At 35.5% G+C, this 22,572-nt stretch overlaps 1 protein-coding gene across 9 annotated transcripts in view; it reads right to left on the reverse strand.

The window, feature by feature from the left end:
• Window positions 1-22,572, reverse strand: part of LOC135471907 (synaptonemal complex protein 2-like) — a 60,698-nt gene that overhangs the window by 13,297 nt on the left and 24,829 nt on the right. For 5 of the 9 annotated variants that reach the window (XM_064751335.1, XM_064751332.1, XM_064751333.1 and 2 more), the window contains 20 exons: window positions 21,665-21,947; window positions 20,946-21,071; window positions 17,414-17,554; window positions 16,860-16,964; window positions 15,815-16,438; window positions 14,701-14,764; window positions 14,271-14,364; window positions 13,021-13,225; window positions 11,921-12,174; window positions 11,576-11,755; window positions 10,384-10,485; window positions 9,933-9,997; window positions 9,691-9,742; window positions 8,642-8,673; window positions 7,573-7,666; window positions 5,332-5,446; window positions 4,597-4,658; window positions 4,220-4,321; window positions 260-367; window positions 43-118 (listed from right to left, as the gene is read on the reverse strand). In XM_064751335.1, the coding sequence (XP_064607405.1) occupies window positions 43-118; window positions 260-367; window positions 4,220-4,321; window positions 4,597-4,658; window positions 5,332-5,446; window positions 7,573-7,666; window positions 8,642-8,673; window positions 9,691-9,742; window positions 9,933-9,997; window positions 10,384-10,485; window positions 11,576-11,755; window positions 11,921-12,174; window positions 13,021-13,225; window positions 14,271-14,364; window positions 14,701-14,764; window positions 15,815-16,438; window positions 16,860-16,964; window positions 17,414-17,554; window positions 20,946-21,071; window positions 21,665-21,947 (2,884 nt within the window). Of the gene's footprint in view, window positions 1-42; window positions 119-259; window positions 368-3,540; window positions 3,610-4,219; window positions 4,322-4,596; window positions 4,659-5,331; window positions 5,447-7,572; window positions 7,667-8,641; window positions 8,674-9,690; window positions 9,743-9,932; window positions 9,998-10,383; window positions 10,486-11,575; window positions 11,756-11,920; window positions 12,175-13,020; window positions 13,226-14,270; window positions 14,365-14,700; window positions 14,765-15,814; window positions 16,439-16,859; window positions 16,965-17,413; window positions 17,555-20,945; window positions 21,072-21,664; window positions 21,948-22,572 lie in introns of those variants that run through there. The other 4 variants (XM_064751338.1, XM_064751337.1, XM_064751336.1 and 1 more) reach the window with 4 other exon arrangements.

Genomic DNA, 22,572 nt, shown 5'->3' on the forward strand with positions numbered 1-22,572 from the left:
AATTATAAAAGAGAAATGACAACAATTCTTGTATATACTTACCAGAAAAACAGTTAGGAAATTGTTGTTCCCCACTATCAGATAGAACAGTTAATGGAGAAGTAATTGCTGTCAAGGCCTGCAATATAAGTGATGGAACAATTGATTTCAGTTTGTATTTCAACAAAAACATGCAGTCATATGTACATGTTCTATGCATAAGCATCCTATTCTTCCATATTTATACAAAAGTATATTCTAACCACTCATGATGACTAACCTGGACATCCTGGGAAAATGCAGGGTTAACTTCATATTCATTCCACAAATCAGACATAGCTGGTGTTACAGCATCAAGATCCCTCTGGTCCGTATCAGTATCCTCATTCTGCAATACATGTCACAACAGATCTAGATTGTTAGACATGTAAATGCCTTTCTGCGAATTTTGCTGATGTGTTAGTTAACCATTTTTATTATATTAAGTGAAATGTCAGGGTTTTATTTCACTAGTAAAGTTATGTATTAATTTAGTTATTTTGATTTTTCACAACCAGACATCATGTCAAAAGGAAAACATTCTGTTCTATGACGTTCCAAACTGAGCTCAGAGAGATCACGTAATACATATTTAGTCAACTAAGAACTTTTTACAACTTTCCAACAAGATACAATGCCATATAAGACATGCCCAACATCACAAAATATACAAGTTTACCTACACTACAGCTCAGGCTAAAAGTCAATTGTTCACCACTCGTATTGCGCTCCAAAATACTGAATAATACTCCAGTGGCACGTGACAAGGTTAAAGGTATATAGCTCCATCTATTGACGAATCCTAGCAAGCTTGCAACGAAAGGTGTAGTGTATTCAGCTACATGAACATATACTAGCCGTGAAAAGCTGAAGGTTTATCTTGCAATATGTAACTTACCTCAGCAAAACAAAATCAGCTCATCAACTAGATTAAGCGATTTAATTAAGGGAGAAAATATGCGATCAAAGTTATCTCATGGTATCAATGGTCAGCGTAATAATTTTGACATATATTTATGTTATGCCATATAGAACCTTAAAGCAGATATATTATAGCAAACTTGACAGATCTTCACATTAACTTTACAAATCAACGAGATTTTCTAGTGAATAAAGCACGTGCAAAACCACACCCCTCCTACCTAGGACATCACCTCATACAGGTAGACAGCAGTTCTGTGTGGCTGTGGCTTAGCGTAATCCTTCACTCATGTCTTATCATTTGTCGGTTTTGTGTGAAAAATACATTTAAATAACATCATGTACTTATATTACTGTAAGGATTGTGTAAGCCTCATATCAAAAGAACTGAAAAACAAAAAACAAAAAAAACCCCCAAAACATGCATGTTTAGGACAGAATTGGGTATCAGCAGGCTGTTGACTTTTCACCGTAGGCTACTTCTGTTTGACAGACTTGTGCAGCTATTGGTGTTTTTAACCAGTAACCCGAACTGGCTGGTGTATTTTTTTTTATTTGACTGGTGTGTTAACAAAGTTTTCAAGATTAGCCTACAATATTGATTGCCTACAGACATAACTGCTAACCAAAATGCCACCTGGGAAGTCATACGGAAGAGGGATTTGCACAGAAACAGCGAATCCAGCACCAGCAGTTTTGAGAGATTAATTCATTTCATAACCATACAGTGTGTGTCAGTTAATAACGTTTGACACTTGTGAGTATTATTTACTTACGCCTATTGTTCTTTAATCTTGGCAAAGTGTTATAGCTGGAGTCTAGGAATGCAGGAGTTCTTCTCCCAAGTCTCTGTGACTTCTGAGTATTTCAATTAAGAGCTCAATAATTGTTTTGCTGTTGCTGCTAACACCCATGATATTTTTACACAAATACAGTATACATCAAAACATTACTATCCAAACTGAAGAAAAAAAAAACAACTTGTAAACATATGTTACTAATACAGGTATAAGATAGTCCCATATATTTTGCTTCAACTTTTATTCAAGTTCACAAATAAAATTTGATATCAGATTTTATCTGGGTGTTGGTACAAATAATGTATTGTTAAGCATAAATTAACAGAATGGAATTATTTCCATCGAAGTATTTTGTAGTCAAAGACAGCCAGTAAAGAAAATATTTAAGGTAGGCTACACTGTCCGGTAAGCCAAAAGCTTCAAACAATGTGTAATTTTTGCAAATGGAAAATTATTTCTTTTCCTGTGAGAAACACTTTTCCTTCTTGCTTTTGCTCTGTGGGTGCTTTTTCAACATGGTTTGGGACAAACTACCAATTCTTCAAAAAGTAATATTATACAGACAAAATAACTTGTCCTGTATCATGTTTTTTCCACATTTGTACGTGAAATTCGTAGTGAAATACCACATTGTTGTCGTCGCATGGCATGTCAGTGTCAAGTGTCAATTTTGTCTGCTAAATTACTGGGTGGCATATGATTTTTCACTGACAAATGCCTCCTGCAACAAGGAAAACCTTCTACGAAAGAAACAAAAGTTATTTGTCCACTTTTAAGGGAGATGAAGAATGAGATAGTTTTAGCAGTTGTGGTGATCCATTACGAATCTCGCATGGACTCACTCGTAAATGATTTCTTTGAAAGATCAAAAAAAAAAAAAAATCAAATCAGATATTTTACTTCAGTTTCATATATGGTGTTAGTCTTTCAAACATGCTTTTAAATCATTCCAACGAAGAACTACATTTTTCACAGCCAGTGCGTTGGCATAACAATGCTCAGCCATGTGTGTGAACAGTCACAGTGGATGGATCACTGACTCTGTAGGTAACTGTCCCGGAACTCTCTAGATGCGCCCTATAAACTGTCGAAAACACCTCTAGTATCGCGCTGATCTGCTGCCTGATTTTGACTTTTAGCCTGAGCTGTACTGTATAGATAAATGCAGTGCTTAACTCGTTAAAATACACAAAATCGTGATAATCAAAATATGTAAAAAAAAGTATAAAATAAGTAAAAAAAGAATATTGAACAATGAAGGTATTTATTTAACTTTCACTGTGCAATATTGCTTCAAGAAGGTATGATCTACTAGTGACACTGTGACAGTAACATTTATCATTTAGCGATCATGTGCCTTTCTACGTGATCCTACGGTACCGTGACAAGGCTCGTGTACAGATGGGCGCCATTAGCATAGTCTCCCCCCCGCCACCCACCCCACCCAAATTTGCGGATAATTGTTGACAGAGGAGTATCAGATATGTAGTAAGTATTTTCATATTCCTTGAGTCTAAATCTCTACCAATGGTATAAAAATCAAGCATCTATCTGAATTGATCCAAAACATCCAAAATAAAAATGAACTAATTACTCATGTATTAGCTAATGAATATTAAGTTATTCAATATGGCGGTGCCCATGAATGACACCATGAAAGAAGTAATCATGTATGGCAAGGCAAGCGTTTCTGTAGAATTGAAGGCAAAGCTGGTCATCATTATTCATACAGAATATGAGAAAAAGGATGTCATTGCAGTCTAATTTACTAATGGTAAAAGTCTTATATATCAGCTTATACCTTGGGTCATTCAGCGTCAGGAACACAGTGAGGAACCCATGATAATTATTGTTGTATCCCCTCTGAATTCTGTTATGCAAAATCAAGTGATAATTATGCAAATATATTTAAATTGCGATGGTTCAGCTTTAGCAAGGATGGAGATGATAATAATACCCATGAACGCCTGTAAATAGCGCACTGCTCAACAGTTTGGTACATTCACCATCACGTGCGGTTGTTTACATCAGGCGAAAGTAGTCATCTCAGATAAGATGACGTAATGCATGAGCCTCACTTTCAACATCATGGTTGTAAAAAGCATAGCAGCCAAGAATATAAGAGATGTAATCTCAACGGAGGCGGTAGGTACATTTCTATTTTAGAATGTAACATTTATCACTTGTCACCATAAGCAATGGGCATACAAATATGCTTAAACAGTGACTCATATTCATATCACAGCAACACTGTTGTAATTTGCCTGGTTATTATCTTTGTTGACATCAGTATTTGTGAATGACAGACATGAATAAACTGGAGTACAGGTCAGTGTGCTCTTCAGTATTCAAAAATGAAATCAACTGACATGTACCTACATCTGTGTAAGTGGTGCAGGACTATCTAAGGTTTTGCAATTGTGAGTAAAAAGTGAGCCAGTTACCCTGGTAAATATGGCACAATATCATTTTACACTTACCTGGACATTTAGGGACAGTGATGGGTTATCACCATAGGCTTTCCACAAATCACAGACACACAGTGTCTCTAAACCACGATTTTTCACCTCATTACCGCCATCCTGCAATTCAAGTCTTTGGTTAAACCAATCTTAATTAATCCAATGATTAAAGATATAATCAAAAAATTTTCAGAAGACTTGCCAGAGTTTCCACTATACTTATAGTCTACATGCTTACTGGAAGTTCTTAAATACCTTTTAAACATCTCAACGGTTTTCTGGCATCATAATTTTCCATTTGTTAGTGTTGCTATGTTCTGGAAAGATTGTACAATATTTTACGTTAAATTTAATTTTTTACACCTAGACTGTATTTAACAAAACGTTATACCTACTCCTATTGTCTTTTCATTAGGGGATTGGGAAGGTGCTTTTTCATCTGAATTTTCAGCTGTCACTTTGAAACAAAAGAAAGACAATTATACTCAGTGTCCGAGAAAAACAAAACCATTACTATAATTCTTCAATCTTTTCACATGTTTACAAGGTGTTTATTCAGGCATATTCTAAAGGCATTATTCTATGAAGACTGATAAAATTATACTTTCTATGAAGTCATACAATTGGCTAATCCAACCAAAATAGTTTTCATTATTTCATCACTCAAATAATTTAGCAGGTTGCTATATTTCAGAGGAAGATTTATGCACATTATGAATTATATTTAAATAGTATTGGCTTTTCAGTGTTGAGTACATGTAAAATAAAGACCACCTTGCAATGCACTAAATACTATACTAGAGATACATTATGTGCACACAATGTAACGTAGGCACATACAGACTTGGCGGCTTTGAATGAATAGACCTAGGTCAAGGCCAATAAATTGTGAAAATTAAAACCCAACCCACATGTTATGGCTACATATGCAAAACTGACAGTGAGACTATTCAATAATAAGAAGTTTTGTTTTTCATAAAACACCTTAATATACTCTATTTAATACAATCAAATGTAACATACTATATGGTGGTACAGTCAAGTCAAGAAGTGCAGGGGTGTTGAAACCAACTATCATGACTATTCCAAGTACATGAACATTATGACAAGCAAAACTGATGTTTGTATACCTGATTCTTTTTGGCATATGATCGGTAATTTTACTGGGGAGATACAATGGGATAGGACCTCATCATAGTCATATCTGAAGTCATCAGTGTAGATGTCAATGGTTTGGTATGAACACTGAAAAATAAAATCCAGTTCAACTAATTGCTCATCTTAGAACAGCTTGGGGAAGAATAAAATGACAATCACACAAACAATACATCATGCACTGTTCATATGGCAGAAGTTCATTAATTCTGGAGATAGCTGTTGACGTTAAACAAACTTTCTAATATGAACATGCACATACATGGTGGAATTTCAGATGAATTTTCCTGTTGAGATCACCTGCTGAACATGAAAATTCATGAGAATGTAATATATGTGGCTCGAAAATCAGACTTGTTTTCAAGCTGTGGAGTTCAGAATGCCTGAACATTTGTCAGTCCTTAATATCAGATATCTGGCGATCAGGCATGAACATGGTCTTTATGTCTGGTCAGAATACTAATAGCCATATTGTATCTTTCAGTGTTGCAAACAGCATAATTACTGGTACACAGCAAAGATTAAGATCTTAATTCTCGATTCTTTTTATTTACCAGTTTCTTTTACATATATTATATGAAAAATATAAACCTAATAAGACATGAAATAAATGTTAATTTATGAAATTTGTAATAAATTAGATAACCGAATATGCTGCCAGCATCCCGGGTACAATGTAAATAGAAATTAGGAACTATATACATGTATTAGAGTGCTGTTAACTTACAGGCGACCATGCATATACATATCAAAAGATCTAAATAGATTATATAAAGACAACAAGATTAGCCAAGGGAACAGGCGCAACACGAGGGTTCAGTTATTTTCCAGAAGAAGTTCTTTTATTTTACTTTTAAATAGTGATGTTTATGTAATGGATTTAAGCCATGGCGAGTTTATTCCATTCTGGTGGACAGCTGCGTTTCAGGGTTTGGCTAGCTAAAGTTGTATGTAAAAAAGATTGGTAGAGATTAATATGAGGATTTGATCTTGTAGGATAAGTGTGTTTGATTCTTCCTTCTAAACTGGCATCAACTGTCGGGGGAAGTTGGTATAGATGAGTATGAATTTATGAAGATGCAAAATGTTCAGCCTAAATATGTTAAGTATTTTCAGTGTCATGAATAGAGGTTCAGTCTAGGGGATAAAGTTATGATAGAGAGATGAGGGTAAATAAGAGAATAGCACAGAATGAATAATGTATCTGTGTAAGTAACATTTTTTATATGATATAGAATAGAAATATTTCTAGATATCTTTTCATTAATATAATTTGTGTGTGATGTCCTAGAGAATAACAGAATAATACCAATGAATTTATTGATCATACCAGGTTTTACAGAGTTTATGGCTGTCGGAGGGACATTGGTTGAAATTGGTTTGGGTGTGGGTTTGATTATCATATATTTTGTTTTATTTACATTTAATGACAGACAATTTGCACAAAACCAATTTTGAATATTACTTGGTTCATTGTTTATTTATAGTGTGGGTGATATTATCAGCACTAAGTGATATGCTTGTGTCATCTGCAAATAATATGAAAACTAGAAGTCACTGATTTAGATAAGGAAAAGCTATGCACCCCGAAAAGAAACAACATATTTAACATCGAAGAGGCTAGGAAGCACATCGCAGGCAGGGAAATGACTGCATTAAAATGACAAGTTAAAAATGTGGGCTGATAGCGATGAAATATGATTTTAATAATATACCCTAAATGGCCTAAAATTTTTTTAGTGCCTTTTTAGTGGCAAATAAAAGTCACAGAATATCATGTTTGGAGATGAAAATTCCAAATCTCCCATAGAATATCATACTTGTTCCAAGCAAACCCCTCCGAATCAAGAAAAATGGACAAGTTAGTCATGGACGAAATTTATGGTCATCCCGTTATGTACATGTAAATAGCCTGCTGTAGGAGATAGCAGCCCTAACGTTCACCTTAAGATTGATTCTATTATACACAAGACAGAGTTTCGTAATTAATTCAACACAGAGTATCAACATGTTTTACATGTATACAAAACCAGTGATAAATACATGCAATATTTTTTAAGATACCATACTTAACATTTTATATAATGCCGACATTTGAGGTGTAGGCATGCTAAAATGAACAGCAATATTACACTGTATATTGCCCATATAAAGTATTTAAATTCTGCCACACCTCGAGGAACAACACTATACACTTTACCCGAAATGGAGCTTACCTTTGACAAGGACGTGAAGTCAAAGCCAGGTTTTTTCAAATAGGTTTTAGAAGGAGGCTTCATCGACTGGGACTGCAACCAGCTGATATCAGTCCTTGAACATAAAGACAGATAAACATACACTACAGTTTTAACGTTATTTATTTATTTGTTTGTTTAAACAACATGTTCAACATTTTTCACTTACATGAGGGTGGCGAGTTTTATGGGTAAAGGAAACCTGAAGTCCATCTTCAAAGTACCACATCGGATGCTGTTAAGTTGCAAAGTAATTCACAGTAAATGAATATGCTTGTAGGTTCACGCTCATCTCATGTTTTCATTAAAATTTACTGAAACCTTTGGAGTTGAACTGGCAAGCTCTCAAAAAAAGACTATTAAAACTTTAGGAGGATTAAAGTATACAAGGTCCTTTTTCATTCAAGTCCAAATGATATGTCCAAATGGCAGCCACTTTATAATGAAAAAGTTTTTGACAAACCATCCTTAACATTTGCCACAACACATCCTTAACTGCTTATTAGGTAAGACATACCCTCTTGATCAGGTTTTGCAGAGGCCAGTCAGTAATGGAAAAGACTCATTCATGTCTACATGTACATACTGTCCCAAACACATCTGCCAAGATCCAGGAAAATCCATCTCATTTCTATCCATTCCTAATTCTACATGTATCTTTGATATAACTCAGAAAACAATTCATGGAATGGAACCATAACATGCATATCTACATGTATGTATCCTCCATAGCGTGGTGGTCAAATTTCATTAAAATCTTTTGAGAATGTTAGGAGAAGTAGCACTGACAAAATTTCACTCTAGTTCAAATTCAAAGAGCAATAAGCACAGCTACTGTTTCATGAAAATCCCTTAGAAACTGTAGGTATACTTGACAAGATAAAACTGACAGCTTGAAAGGTTGCTGTATTCTCCTACATTATATGCCCGGGGAATGAAAAAGCATACTGGACTACACGGACTAACCAAGAGAAACCAAAGACAGTATACAATAGAAATCCACGCTAAAGAGTGTACATGCCAGCCATCATGCAAAGGAAGAGTAACTCACCTTGCATCACCATCACTTTGAAAACTGCAAAGCTGAAAGAGAATAAAAAATAAAAAATATATATAAAGTAATAAAGAAAAACACTATGTCAACTTTGTACATGATTCAGACTACATGTATATTAATATTAAAATTCCCTCAGGAGACAACTGAAGGGTCAAAACTGCAGTAGGAGTCATGTAGAAAGTTGAAAGCATTTTTCTTCATTATTTTATCTACTATCTCCACACTTGTATTTATTACTTACTGCTACATATAATGCAAAACACTAATGCCCAAAATATCCAATTTTAATAGTTGAAGGTAATATTGGGAAACATTGGTCAGTCTTAATATAAGGCTACATTAATCAAAAATTGATCAGGTAAAAAAGTCTGTCACCAAATTTGAACAGTCCTGGTTAATTTAAATTTTGGAGATATCTTTCTGACGTTGTTATGCCAGACACATATTTTGGTTTCACAATATTATAACGAAGTAAACGATATGCTTCTGTGACAGTCAAGGTGATTTTGGTGATATTACAATTTCAATTATTCACTTTCCATTGGACTAGCACATTGATGTGTGAACCTGCTAGAGAAAATGTTGAAAAAGAACATCCTTGGTCCATGCTGTATCCATGTATCAACTGAGTGGAATGAGAACGATTGTTTCACTAAATGTAAAACATAAATCAGAATGCAATTTTCACCAAAATATAATGTGATGTGATCATTAAAACAAAGAAAATGTTACACAATTGTAAACGAAATTAGAATAAGAATTTGTGGTTGTGTCCTTACTTGAAAAAGATAAAGCACAAGGTGTGGAATTATCACATGAATAAGAGTATAACACCACTGTAGTGGTATTTGTTGTTTCACCGAATTCTGCTGAACAGTTACCTTTATTTTCTTTATACATCACCTTTACTGTCCTAAAACTGCATATACTTCATAAAAATATACAGAACAAAATTCTCAACAGAGCATAAAGCTTTTTTTGCAGCATTAATCTGTTTGATAATCCCACAGAAAAAATTACCACTGAGAATAAAGATTACTTACTGTTGTAGGGGAAACATCAGGGTTTTCATCTTTTTGTGGGTTTTCATCTTCACTGAAAAAAAAGCAAAAACATCATTGCATTCAATTGAAAACGAATATGGAAACTACAGAAAAAATGATTTTTTCAGGTTAAATTATAGCCACACATTTTAGTCTGTTCACTGAGCTAACTACTTGTAATTCCCCTTAATGACTATTCACAGTTACTTTGTAGAAGGAGTACAGAATAGTAAGACAATCACCTTTCTGAAGTCTCTTTGTAATTTGTGACGTAGGCTTTACATTTTCTCCTTCTGGACACCCTGACCTGCAACAAAACATCACTAACAATACAGCATGACCCCATTTGAAGACAAGATTTTCACTCATTGTGACAAGAGCATTTATCCAGGATGAATATATGTATAAAGGTTAGGACATATTCATACCAACGCTGTCCCAGTCAAAGCTGTCAAGATTAAATATAATAAACTCATGGAAAATCACATCAGGTTCCTCTAGCTTTATTAAAACCAGATAGTCAGATTTTTCTTTTCTTATATAATCTTGTTGATTTTACCCTTTTAAATTATTATATAATGATATGTATGTGTACAAACTGGCGAATAAAAGAATTAAGAATCAAGTTTAATCCAATAGACCACTCAGCTAGCATTTGGCCTTGTTGACGACAACAAGAGCACATGTACTTACTTCCTTGGTTTTGTTTACTTCCTCAGTTCTTGTAGACGATAAGGCCAGATCTAGATCTAAATCTAAATCTTTATGTAATCTGTCTTGGATTGTTTGAAACAACTGAAAATTGATAGTAATTTGTTACACTAAAGCATACAACTATAAATTGTTCATCAAACTGGGCTAATTTGATTGACAGTTATTAATGACAGAGAAAGGCAATGTCTTCAGTATCTGGTTTTTATTTACATTTTACAAACTACTTAAGGACATTTCCAAACTTTGCCTGTCAGCAAGAGCTGGGTTCATGTACATCTAGATGTAATAGTAGGACTACAATGGTAATGTTGCATCAAAAAAATTGAGAAATTACAAAGCATGTAATCCAAAATGCCTTCATTTTGCAAAGGGACAGTTATCACACTACAAAGCCAGGCCCTGATAAGGAATTAAACTCAGATTAATAACAGGTATAGATGTCATTTAGAAAGTGGATTAAGTAACAGTATTATCGTTAACAGGGATTACCCTTTCTGAATATAGCACAAATTCTAGTGCTGAAATTTGGCTGAGACCACTGCGGGTTTCAAACCAGCGACCTCAGAGTCAGGCACCAAACCGCCTGCAATACATGTCAACCGTCTAGACCACTCGACCAACAGGCCTTCCACAAAAATAGAAGGTAGTTGACCGGTAGACTTTACAGCGAACATGTATTACCCCTCTGATGATCACAAACGACGTCACTCCCTTAGGTGAATATATCAGACAGGTATAGATGTCATTTAGAAAGTGGATTAAGTAACAGTATTATCGTTATCGTTAACAGGGATTACACTTTCTGAACTGATCACAAACGACGTCACTCCCTTAGATGAATATATCAGACAGGTATAGATGTCATTTAGAAAGTGGATTAAATAACAGTATTATCGTTAACAGTGACTACACTTTCTGATCATCAGAGGGGTAATACATGTTCGCTGTGAAGTCTACCGGTCAACTACCTTCTATTTTTGTGGAAGGCCTGTTGGTCGAGTGGTCTGGACGGTTGACATGTATTGCAGGCGGTTTGGTGCCTGACTCTGAGGTCGCTGGTTCGAAATCCGCAGTGGTCTCAGCCAAATTTCAGCACTAGAATTTGTGCTATATTCAGAAAGTGTAATCCCTGTTAACGATAATACTGTCAGATTAATAAGTAAACACTCACTTCTTTAGTTCCATCTGGAACCTCATTATAATCTGTGTCGTCAGCTTTTGAAGTTAATGGCTCCAGATCATTATCCAAAACAGGGGATGTCTCTATCTGGTCTACAGTAGCTTGATCTACTCTTTCTTCCATCTTCTGAAGCAACTGGAAAGGAGTACCATTTCTTGAAATTGATCCTTGCTGTAAGGTAACAGTGGTGAGAGATACTTTAGGAGAACTCTCTTCATTGCCTGAGTTGGTAAGGTGCGCTGAAAATCCTTGTGAAGGATCATCAATCATTTGAGGTGTATTTGACATTTTTGGGAAAAGAACAAATTCGAATGGGTTCAACTTCTGAACACTTACATGTGGCAAACTTTTCTGGGATTTCTTTGCTTTAGGGACATTTTTAAATATTCCTTTTGCTGTACTTTTAGTTTTCTTTGATCTTGATGTGATTTCAGGTTTTGTCTCCACTACTGCTCTCTTGTTTCTATATTTGAATATTCTATTAGGTTTGTAACTTGCTTCAGATTTGTATTTTGAACTGGCGCTGCTCTGAGTTTCACAATTGAAGTCATATGGGTCAACTGTCATGTTCTCTTTGCTGGGCTTTCCACCTAGAAAAATAAATGAGCATGAATCACAATACAGTTTTTTTTTATTTATTTGATTAAGTTTTACGACATACTTAAGAATTTTTTACATACATGATAGTGGCCAGCATAATGGTGTGAAGAGACCTGGCTCAATGAAACCCAAATCCCATTCACAGGTGCCATGTGCACTTGTCTACTGTTACCTTGCCAAGTCTCTCATCACCCAATTTGAAACAAACATACAAATCAAATCTTGTCACTAATCCTTAAAATGGAAAAAAACAAAAACTAATAGATAACCATATCAAAGTTCTGGCCTCAGTATTAATGCTGAACCTACATGACATGCAAGTCAGAGCTGGATATGGCACTAAGTTTGAGGTTTTAACAGTAGACAAGTTATTCATATGAATGTATGTGCAAACGTGTTCACAGAATATTGGAATAATGGTATAAATTTAGATATACATAGCACGGAGTTGTTTTGCAAATGAACATGGGCAACATCTGGACAGTACCTGGTTAAATTCTAATGAAAGACTGGTATTAAAATATCTGAGACCAACACTTCATTTTTCTTTCTTTTTTTTTTTTCCAAATGCATAATAGTTTAGTTAAACTTTGTTAACTTCAAAAGTGTAAACAGTGTTGACAGCAGTCTGGTGTCACAATCTTTAACATGGGAGGTATATTCCCCACTGCCTTACTAAAAGTATGGATATAAAATATGGCGGGCCTTAGTTTGACTTTCCATTTCAATGGCTGAATAATGTAAGAAGATTTGTTGGTGATGCTTTGAGATTCTGAGCATTCTGCTTTCAACTGAAATATGTTTCATATATAAGTGCTGACGCATCATTTAATTACCTTTTTCATTTCTAGATTTGGTAAGACATGATGTTCTTCTATTTGGAACAGTAACTGAGCATTCAATGGAAGATTCAACAGATGTTTCTCCAACATTCTTTTCTATAGATTGTCTTCCACTGCCAATAGATGGGCCATTAATAGTGCTGTCATAGCCAACTTTACAACCTTGCCTTGAAAAACCAGTACCAAACTTTGTTGCTACCTGTGAAAAAAAAAAAACAGTTCAACACTGCTACTACGAATTTCAGGTGGCAAAATATTACTCTTTAACAGCCTTCTAGTAAGATATGTGATCATTCAAGTTTTTAACTAGTGCCTTGGCATTGGCCTGTTACTGTATTGGCCTGCAAGCCGAGTCTGAATATTGGCAGTGAATCCCAAGGTCAATTATGAGGCATTGAAAAAAATTTCATTAATTCACTGTATATGTCAGAACAAAAGTATTGCCTTACAACTACCAAATTTCTGCTGTTCACAGTTTTCTTGTCTACCATAGTTTTAAAACAATACTGGTTAGCATTTATTAATATGTTTTAAGTTGAGGTATTCAGCCTAAAAATCACACAAAAAGAGAAGCCCTGAAGCTGCCAGATACAAATGATACAAATCCCATTTTTAAATGAACAAAATGTAGATAAAATAACGAAAATAAGGAAAAGTGAAAACAAAGAACAATGTGAGCTATATAATGTTTAAATAGCACATCCTATACAAATAGTGAAGCAATAAGGTTGCAATGTGACTTGTCACTTGCTTTCAGTTGGTTTCTCCAGACACAATATAAAACTTATTCTGGCTTCCTGTTAGAATTTTAGTTGCCTTAATGTGTTCAAATGTTAAATGTTCAGATTTCACTGATATGAAATAAATATCTATGAATTACAATAACCATCTCTGCAAACCTTCATTAATTTCCATTCAATAGATTCAGAGATATCACGATGACAAGATCTGTATGTTATGAACACTGTGCTAATTAATATGCAAATTTATTTAAACACACATTTATAAGTTACAATAACCATTTCTGCAAACTTTCAACAATTTCAATAGGTTCAGAGAAATCGCAATGAGAAGAAATGAAAATGGACGCACAGACAAACGGATGGATGGCAGGACGGACCCAAAACAATATTCCTTATCCCTAAGAGGTTAAGGAGTAAAAATGGATTACAAGGACTATAAGTTGATTTTGTAGGAGCACTTTAAAGCATGTATATAGAGTAAGAGTTTCAAATGGTGATCACCTTTTCTGCACAAACACTAACAGCCAATGATTTCTTCTCACAAGTAGCTAAGTCATTCAGAGACTCGCCAAAGTCATGCATACTTGTCTTGAAACTGAAACATTAAAAAATCCACAATTTATACAGCTACTTAAAACAAAGTTTGGTAACAATGTCTCAAAATAAGGTCATATTTCTAAGCTTCTAACAGCATTAAGGTATTTCAACAACAATACTTCAACTAAATATTTAAATTCAAACATGGCACAGGTGACCATATTGCAGATTGCCATCTAACTTCCAGCAAAAGACACTACATTTACCAGTTTACAAGCTATATGCTGGGAGATTTTGGTCTAAATGTCCTTGTCATTTGAGGTAGAGAGATACTAGTCTCTGCCATTCTGCTTGTATGCATGCAAACATGGAAACATGCAAGCTAGGCACTTACCACTCTGGGTTGTCAGGAAGAGAATCTGGTATTACATCTGGCATATCTGGGTACCTCTCTTCATCTGTGAAAAACAGAAGGTGTTTTACCAGATGAAACGTGCAGTGAAGCCTACCGGTACAGTATAGACACAATATACATGTACTTTCTGTACACAACCAAAATTGACCATTTTAGATACCAAAAGGCTAATTTTTCTATGAATTGTGATAAATAAAATGTAGCCCCCATCAACTAATAGTGTGGCCCTATCAAAACATGAAACTTACCTATCCAAATCCCCTCAGCTCTGCAGCTCTTCACAAGTCCAGAAAACTTTTTTATTTACAGACACATTACATTATAGCATACTGTTTTGGAGACAATGTTAACAAGATCTACACAGCAAAATATGAAATCATGGAATCCACCAGTGAATCCATGTATCCATTTTCAGTGAATTTGGCTGAATAGTTCTGGGGATAGATATTTACAATGCACATGTGATCAAGCCAGAAATGATTTCTTATTCTAACATTTCCCATAAGCTTGTTACTAGACCAGAGATAAACAAGTTCACAAATATTAATGACACTTGAATCAGTTCTCAACATACTTTGTTAACAGACAGACATGACTTCAAAAATACTTTTCCTGCAAAGTTGATCAGGAGCTAAAATACGTGTTCCTTCAACATTCCTACATTGGAATATGATTGGTCAATGCAAAGTACCAAATAAAATGTAGGGAAACATTTTTGGTGTTAACAGTCTGTGACTGTGTCTTTGTTTCATCCATCAAATTCAGCTGGAAAGCCAGATTTAATGAACACTCTACCACCCACTGACCTGCTGTTAAAGGTACATGTAATAGACACCTGCTGTCAGTAATAACTAGCTGAATTTAATTTGTAATTAATGAAAACTAAAATAATTTTAGGCTCCTCAAGCCTAGCAATGTCTCCAACCATTAATTCACCATTAACAACAGGTGAGAAAACAGAAACCAACTGGTAGATCAATACAAATAATACTTTTACATCATAAATATCAAACAGAAATTAATTTGGAAACTTTTCTGACAAACAATGGAAATGATCAAAAAAGGAAAATATTTTCATACAGTGTACATGTACCTTGGTTATTTTCTGACTTCTTGTCTGAGCTCATATTGGCCTCAGAAAACCTTTTGCAATTGGTCTTCTTATTCGTCTTTACATTATTTTCAGTGGGGCAGGATGTTTTGGCAGAAGTGTTTCCAAGTCTTGTCTTCAAGCCTACTTTCACTTCAGTGTCAGTGGTTACAGTGACTTTGTTTGTCCTTTTCGCATGGTCCACCTTCTCTTTTTTTCTTTTCACTTTTGCCAATGAAGGGTCTACTTTAGACGTGCTTTCAACATTTACCATAAGAGTTGTTTCGTCGGCAACTGCAGAGGGTTTTGACATTTCAGAAGAGTTCTTTTTGTGACGAGCCTTGTCATCAAGTTTTCCCTCAACTTCCTTCACTAAAGAGGATTCAGCAGACTTGTTGTTTTTATTTGTAATTACTTTTACATCACGGTTAAAAACTGTATCCCCAGTGTTCTTCTTATGCCCACTTACAGCACTGACGCCTAATTCCAAAGCAGACTTTGCTGACAATTCTGATGACTTACTCCGAACTGTCCTCTTTGGTGTTACTTGGAAAAGAAGTGGAGTCTTCACTTTTCCTCTTGAAGAACGAGTGCGCTTTTCAATTGGAGTTCTAGGTGTTGAAGCTCCTGATGAGTAGAAATTCTGATCTTGTAAATCAAGCCATTTGCATGAAAAAGTGAAAAGCAAACTTCTTGTCTTAATTAGGAAGTACACTGCCAAATAATGGTAATTTTCTCTTTCCTGCAAATAAAACTTTGTATACCTACCTAAACCAACATCTGAAGTGTTAAATAATATAAACTGTTATAAATTAATCAATATCAAGCACTGTCTGTAGCTTGCATTTGTTTTTTGATTATTGCTCGATGTAACTCAATAATTTTTCCTTCTTTGGTCAGTTTTAAGCATGTAGGTTCATCGGTTCAGCAGAAAATCCACCAATACGAACAGATTAATATTAGGTAAACACACTTGTTTCTATTCCTGTTCATATTTCATATTCCTGTCCTGTCTAATCTTTTCTGAATAACACATAGATGTACTTACCATTTGCTTTGGTACTTTTCGAATCACCTCTGCGATCACCACCTGTGCAGGACAAATTTGGAGACTTCGCTTTTGCTCCACACTTTGCAGGACAACTAGCCGAGTCTGAAACAATGGTTCAAGGAGTACAACTTACATCGTTTTATTTTTGTTTTGACAGAATACATTTAAGAAAGAATATTTCATTAGTGAGAGGTTCCTGGGTCATTGCGCCAAGCTGGCGCGTCAAACACTAGGCCAATTTGATCCCTTACACAATCTATGATTAATGGCTTCTGATAACATATTACATACTTGTTTTGACACCATTCACAGGGAATTATTTCACTTCTAAGAAGTTACAGTGGTGGTGTTTATGGGTTATATGTTTTAAGGAAACCTGTCAAAATGTTCTAGAATTTTAGAATAGCAAAGTTCACATCAAAGTTGTGGCAAAGGTTTTAAAAAGAATGTAAAATTAATAAAATAACAAAAAATGTTTTATAATAATTAACAATATTATCCAGTGAGCTAAATATTGTAAGCGCTCTCATAAAACCATTCCAACTTCATACCTTTTGTTTTACCACTGCAAGCATCAGTCTTACTACCGGTACATGTATCTTCATCTGGCTTTAGCGATCTTTGATCTTTATGTACAGCTGATTTTGGTTCACATTTTAAAAGGTTTTTGCTTCTCCAACCAGAGCTTTTTCCTAGGCAATCAAGAGACGTTGAAATGTAAAATTCAATCAAGTTTTGAGCATTCGTAGGTGTTAAAAAAAAAATCTTTCACATCAATTCAACCATCTTCTGTCAATTGCTACTATATGCCTTCTAGAAAGAGAGTTTTACAAGAGAGTTCCTTAGCTCTTATTTAAAGCCATCAACCTTGCAGCCTTAAGTCATTTAAAAGAATTCCTTTGTCAAAGAAATATGTTTACACTGCTGCCATACATTCAACAAGACATAATATACATATTCCCAATAACAAAACTAAGTACCTCAAAAAAAATTTAATTCTCACTGCTGGGTGCAGCATTATGGATTTCTCTACCAATTAGAATCAAGGCAAGTGGCATCATCTAACCATCAAAATGGATTCGTAAATTCCTGTTACTGATTGTTTGAAGAATTTCTTAGAAGTCTGTGCTTTTAGTATTAGCCCAGACGACCTTCTATTATCCTTTATTGAGAGCCAAAGAGATAGGAATGATGACATCTCCCACACACTTGGTTTGTGCTTTCCAGCTGGCATAGAGGGGTCGGTAATGTGCCACTGCCCACTACCCAATCTTACTTGTTCGTTGGGGCAGTTGCGGGGACGGCATATATAGTCATATTTGTCCTTAAGTCACTGTAGAACTTTTTATATATTGTTTTGATGCTAAGGCTCTTCAGAAAAATAATGTGTTTCCAGAAACGCACCTGACAATAAATATTTGGGCTAAATACAAGTCGGCGTTGTTTTGTTTTTTTAGGGATGGGACAAAAGTTTCTCCATTGTATTTCATTTGCCAACGCAGACCTTTGTACACGCCAGTGGTAGGCTAAATGCCACGTGGCTGTGTCCCTTTGCAGCCGCGCCTGTGCAAGTTAAGCGGAAGTGTTCTGTCACCATAACAGTCATTAGCGATGGGAGCTCATCGCGAACGTTAAATGCATAGTGGCAGCTCGCATAGACGGGAAAAATGAATCTGCTGGTGAAGTAGGACTGTCCTTCGCTTCGCTGCTGGAGTTGGACTCGCAAATTTGTCAGTTATCATATCACTTGCAAGCTAAACCACTGAAGAGAAGATACCACTACATTGGCGGCGTTAAAATTACACCTGAAGATAGTAATGCTGGAAACAGTAACTGATTTAATACTGACAATCTTCTTGTAGTGACGTTTAAAAATAAGCTATTGTATGGCTGAAATACTGCTGGTTGCAGTGTAAACACATCAATGAATATTGATATCTAGGTACATGTTTTACCAGATACATAGTCTTGGTTTCAAAATTGAAGATGTTGATACTCTTGGCTGGTAAGTACCACAATACAGTAACCATCATGATGACAAATATTCATTAAGTCATTGTGTTTATTTACAGGTGACATTCTGCAAGATGCTGTTTTCACAAACATCAAATTGACTTGCGAGACACCACTTGAGTACAGCTTCCATTCCTTTCCCTTTTCCAGAAAAATCAACTCTTACTGCAGATCACCTGAAGCAGAGCAGGGTGCAGAGACGTCCAAGAGCTACTAAGTTGCTTTGCCCCTGCATGCAAATAGAGGGGTTGCAACATTATTTAGCAGCAGCCAACTGCTGGTGTTAAGAATTCTAAGTCTTGGTTTAAGTCTGTTGCTTCGGATGTCAGAATTTTTGTCACTTTGTATTGACCGAACTGCAGTAGGTTTGGACTATCTACTCATAGACTGAATCTCTCAGTTTGCTATACATTTTGTGCATCTTTCACCAAAACAAATAGCGCATTCTGATCTCCTTCTGCAGTTCAAGACTACATTTTATCAGACAATAGTATCAAGCTAGCAGGCTGATCACACGACTGAAAATAAAACAATAACGGGGATGACAATGTCTGAAGACAATTTCAGGACATATTTATTTATTTGACTAGTGATTTACATCATACTCAAGAACATTTCACTTCTACAACTGTGGCCAGCATTATGGTGGGAGGAAACCAGACATAGCCCTGCGAAAACCCACGGCCATCGGCACGCTGAAGGCAGACCTGTCCATGTTGTCCGAGAGGAAGCCAGCAATGAGCATATACCTGGACAATTATAACGATAGCTTCTAAGAAGAGCGATCTGAGAGCAAATTGCAAACTTGTAAATAAGTACATACTTTTGACTGTTTCTGTTGTATGCAATTATTTAGCCCTGTGAGAGGCATCTAAAGGCTTGGTAGATGTCCAAACACTTGCAAGACTACACATTTATATGGTTATAAGTATTAACGCTCTACATGAATTTTGCCGTGTGTTGTCTATGCAAGGGAAGTGAACACATCTGAGTACGACTGTTAATGATACTTCAGTAGATCCTTTTTATTGTACCTTGTGTCTTGACATGTCATATCCTTCCAGAGGAGTGCTAATTTCTGAGCATACAAATGGAACATTTAATCATAAAATGATGAAAGAAAAAAACTTGTCAGAGTGTGTTCTGTCTTTACTAAGAAAATGTTACTGGCTTTCAAACCACATCATTTACATTGTTGAAAAAGTACAGAAATGTTCTTTTCTGTATACTGTGTGTGACAATACCTACCTACCCATTTTCTTTCCCCAACATGATAATGGTAATGCATATATTTTTTCTGAATGGCCCAAGGCCTTAGCGAAGGACAGCACTGAACAAATTGACCATGCCAACTTGAATAAATATAGATATTATTCTATGGTTTTAAACAAAACTTTAACCAATGTTTTAACAGTGCATCTCTAACAACTACATGTATGTAAACGTTGTTGTGGCAAAGATTTCCACATGAACATGGAATACACATTGTATCCACAATCTGTGTTTGAATTTTAATGATGTACATGTATGACATATTGATGAAAGGAAAGTGATCTCTTTAAAATTTCATGTAAGATTACCTAACACCCAGTTAACCACTTATTGTTCCCAAATAGGCAACAAGAACTGTGGAAACTAGGGATTATCGAAGATTTCCTGCCAAAGTTCGAGACTTAATCATGGCCTTTTGTGGCCTAGAAATATAAATAACTCAGCTACAAGTTACTCCCACTCCCTACACCTTTTTTAGACCTAGATATACATCATTTTGTACAGGTGACGTGGTACAATTCAAATGTCATTCAAATACAATTTATTTGTCCACTCATCTTTAGTGTGTTTTAGGCCAAACTTTGGGAATATTTGCACAAAAGCCATCAAATCTATGGGTATAGGAATCTAGTCAGTTTTAGAATCTCTCTCGGTGTGGGGCGGACTTTTGACACGAGAGTGGAGAGTAAATTGATACACACACGATAATTAATAATTTCAGGCTGGCAATTAATAAATAAACAACTACATCTCTATCAAGTTTCACACACAAAAATAAGATTTTACACTTGGTTTTACCTGTTTCTTTTATGGTGGTTTTTGCATCATCTTTGCCATCACCATTTGGGAAGGATAATCTAGGAGATCCTTGTGGCTTTGGTACAGATTCTGAGGGACTCTCATTGCTCGGACAAGTAGCGGAGTCTGAAAGATTTTTGTATCACTCATGCATTAATTAATATATTGGCTTTATTTGTTCATGACTGGAGCTCACGTTACAAAAATTTATCATGTACATTTTGACCATGGCACAGATGCGAGGACTGAACTAGAGATCAAATAAGAAGTAATGTCAGTTTTAGAAAGTCACCTACAGTATAGCTAGTACAAATCAATACTTACTAGTTCATATTAATTTAGCACCATTTTGTCACTTTGGCTATCAACTGAAGCAATAAGTTTCTGATGTATATGACTTTATTCCAAATTTAGAAAGGGTGTTATCTTCATTATTTTAAGAATGGAAACCAATAGCGTATGACACTGGACCAAGGGAAGCGTCAGGTTAAACATTACTTGCAGAACAATTTTTTCCTTTAATTCATTCACTTTCTTACCCTGAAATATTCCTGCCTTCACAGCTACATGGATTTTCCATCCAAAGACCAAAAAAAGGTCTATTGGGCTGACATGTGGCAAAGTATTCAGAATAAAATGAGAACAGAGAGGTATCATCCAAATGTTATTCCATTTAATTTTAAAGAAACATATTGTTACATGTATTCAACTACATTTACCTTTTGATTTTCCACTACCGGTACTTTTATATATTTTTCCCTCACTAGCCAGATGGGCTGACCTATGAGATTCTGCTGATTTTGGTCCATGTTTTGATGAAGTGCCATCCCTCTGACAAGTGTTGTTTTCACAGTCATAAGCAATTTCTAAAGCCGAGGTCTCTTGGTACACAGATTTATTTTGTATTTCAGAATATGTTAACCTAGCTGGTGTTGTCATAGCAAGAACAGGAACAGAAATTTTCTGTTTTTGCTTAGGTGCTTTATGCTTCTCTGAACTGTCCTGAAAAAAAAAAATTTAAAGTCTTTACTTAATACATGTCTACTTTACACCACCTTCGCTCAGATGTTGACGTCACTACAATGGAGTCATACAAGCTGCCTCTTAATAACACAAACCTAGCTGCAATACTCTCACCTCCTGTATATGGAGAATTCCAACCAAAGCTACACTTTGAAGCCTACAACTACTGCAGGAGCCACACGAAAAGTGGTCGAGGTGTTAGGCAGCAGAACTGACGTACCACTTCATGCAAAGGATATGGAATATGAACTCCACTGTAACAACTTCAAAATATTGGAGTGTAGATGGCATCCAACAGGAAAATAATCCCACACTAGACTTTCTGTGCCCATATCTAGGAGATGATAATTGGTGCAAAACAGATCATTCAGATCTCACAATGTCATACATTAGTGCTCGATCCTAACAATATCTCTGGCAAGGATGTGGGTCAGAATATCAGCGTAAGAAGGGCCTAATATCACAGGAAGATGTTCACATCATACGCTGATCATACAGCAAGAATGGGTGTACCACCTGCGTATTATGGGCCTAGGATTCGACCATCATCAGCGTAGGGTTTGCGACATACACTAAGATTAGCACATAAACTCATCTAACTTGT

This window comes from Liolophura sinensis, chromosome 7 (genome assembly GCF_032854445.1).
Source record: "Liolophura sinensis isolate JHLJ2023 chromosome 7, CUHK_Ljap_v2, whole genome shotgun sequence".
Classification (NCBI taxonomy): domain Eukaryota; kingdom Metazoa; phylum Mollusca; class Polyplacophora; order Chitonida; family Chitonidae; genus Liolophura; species Liolophura sinensis.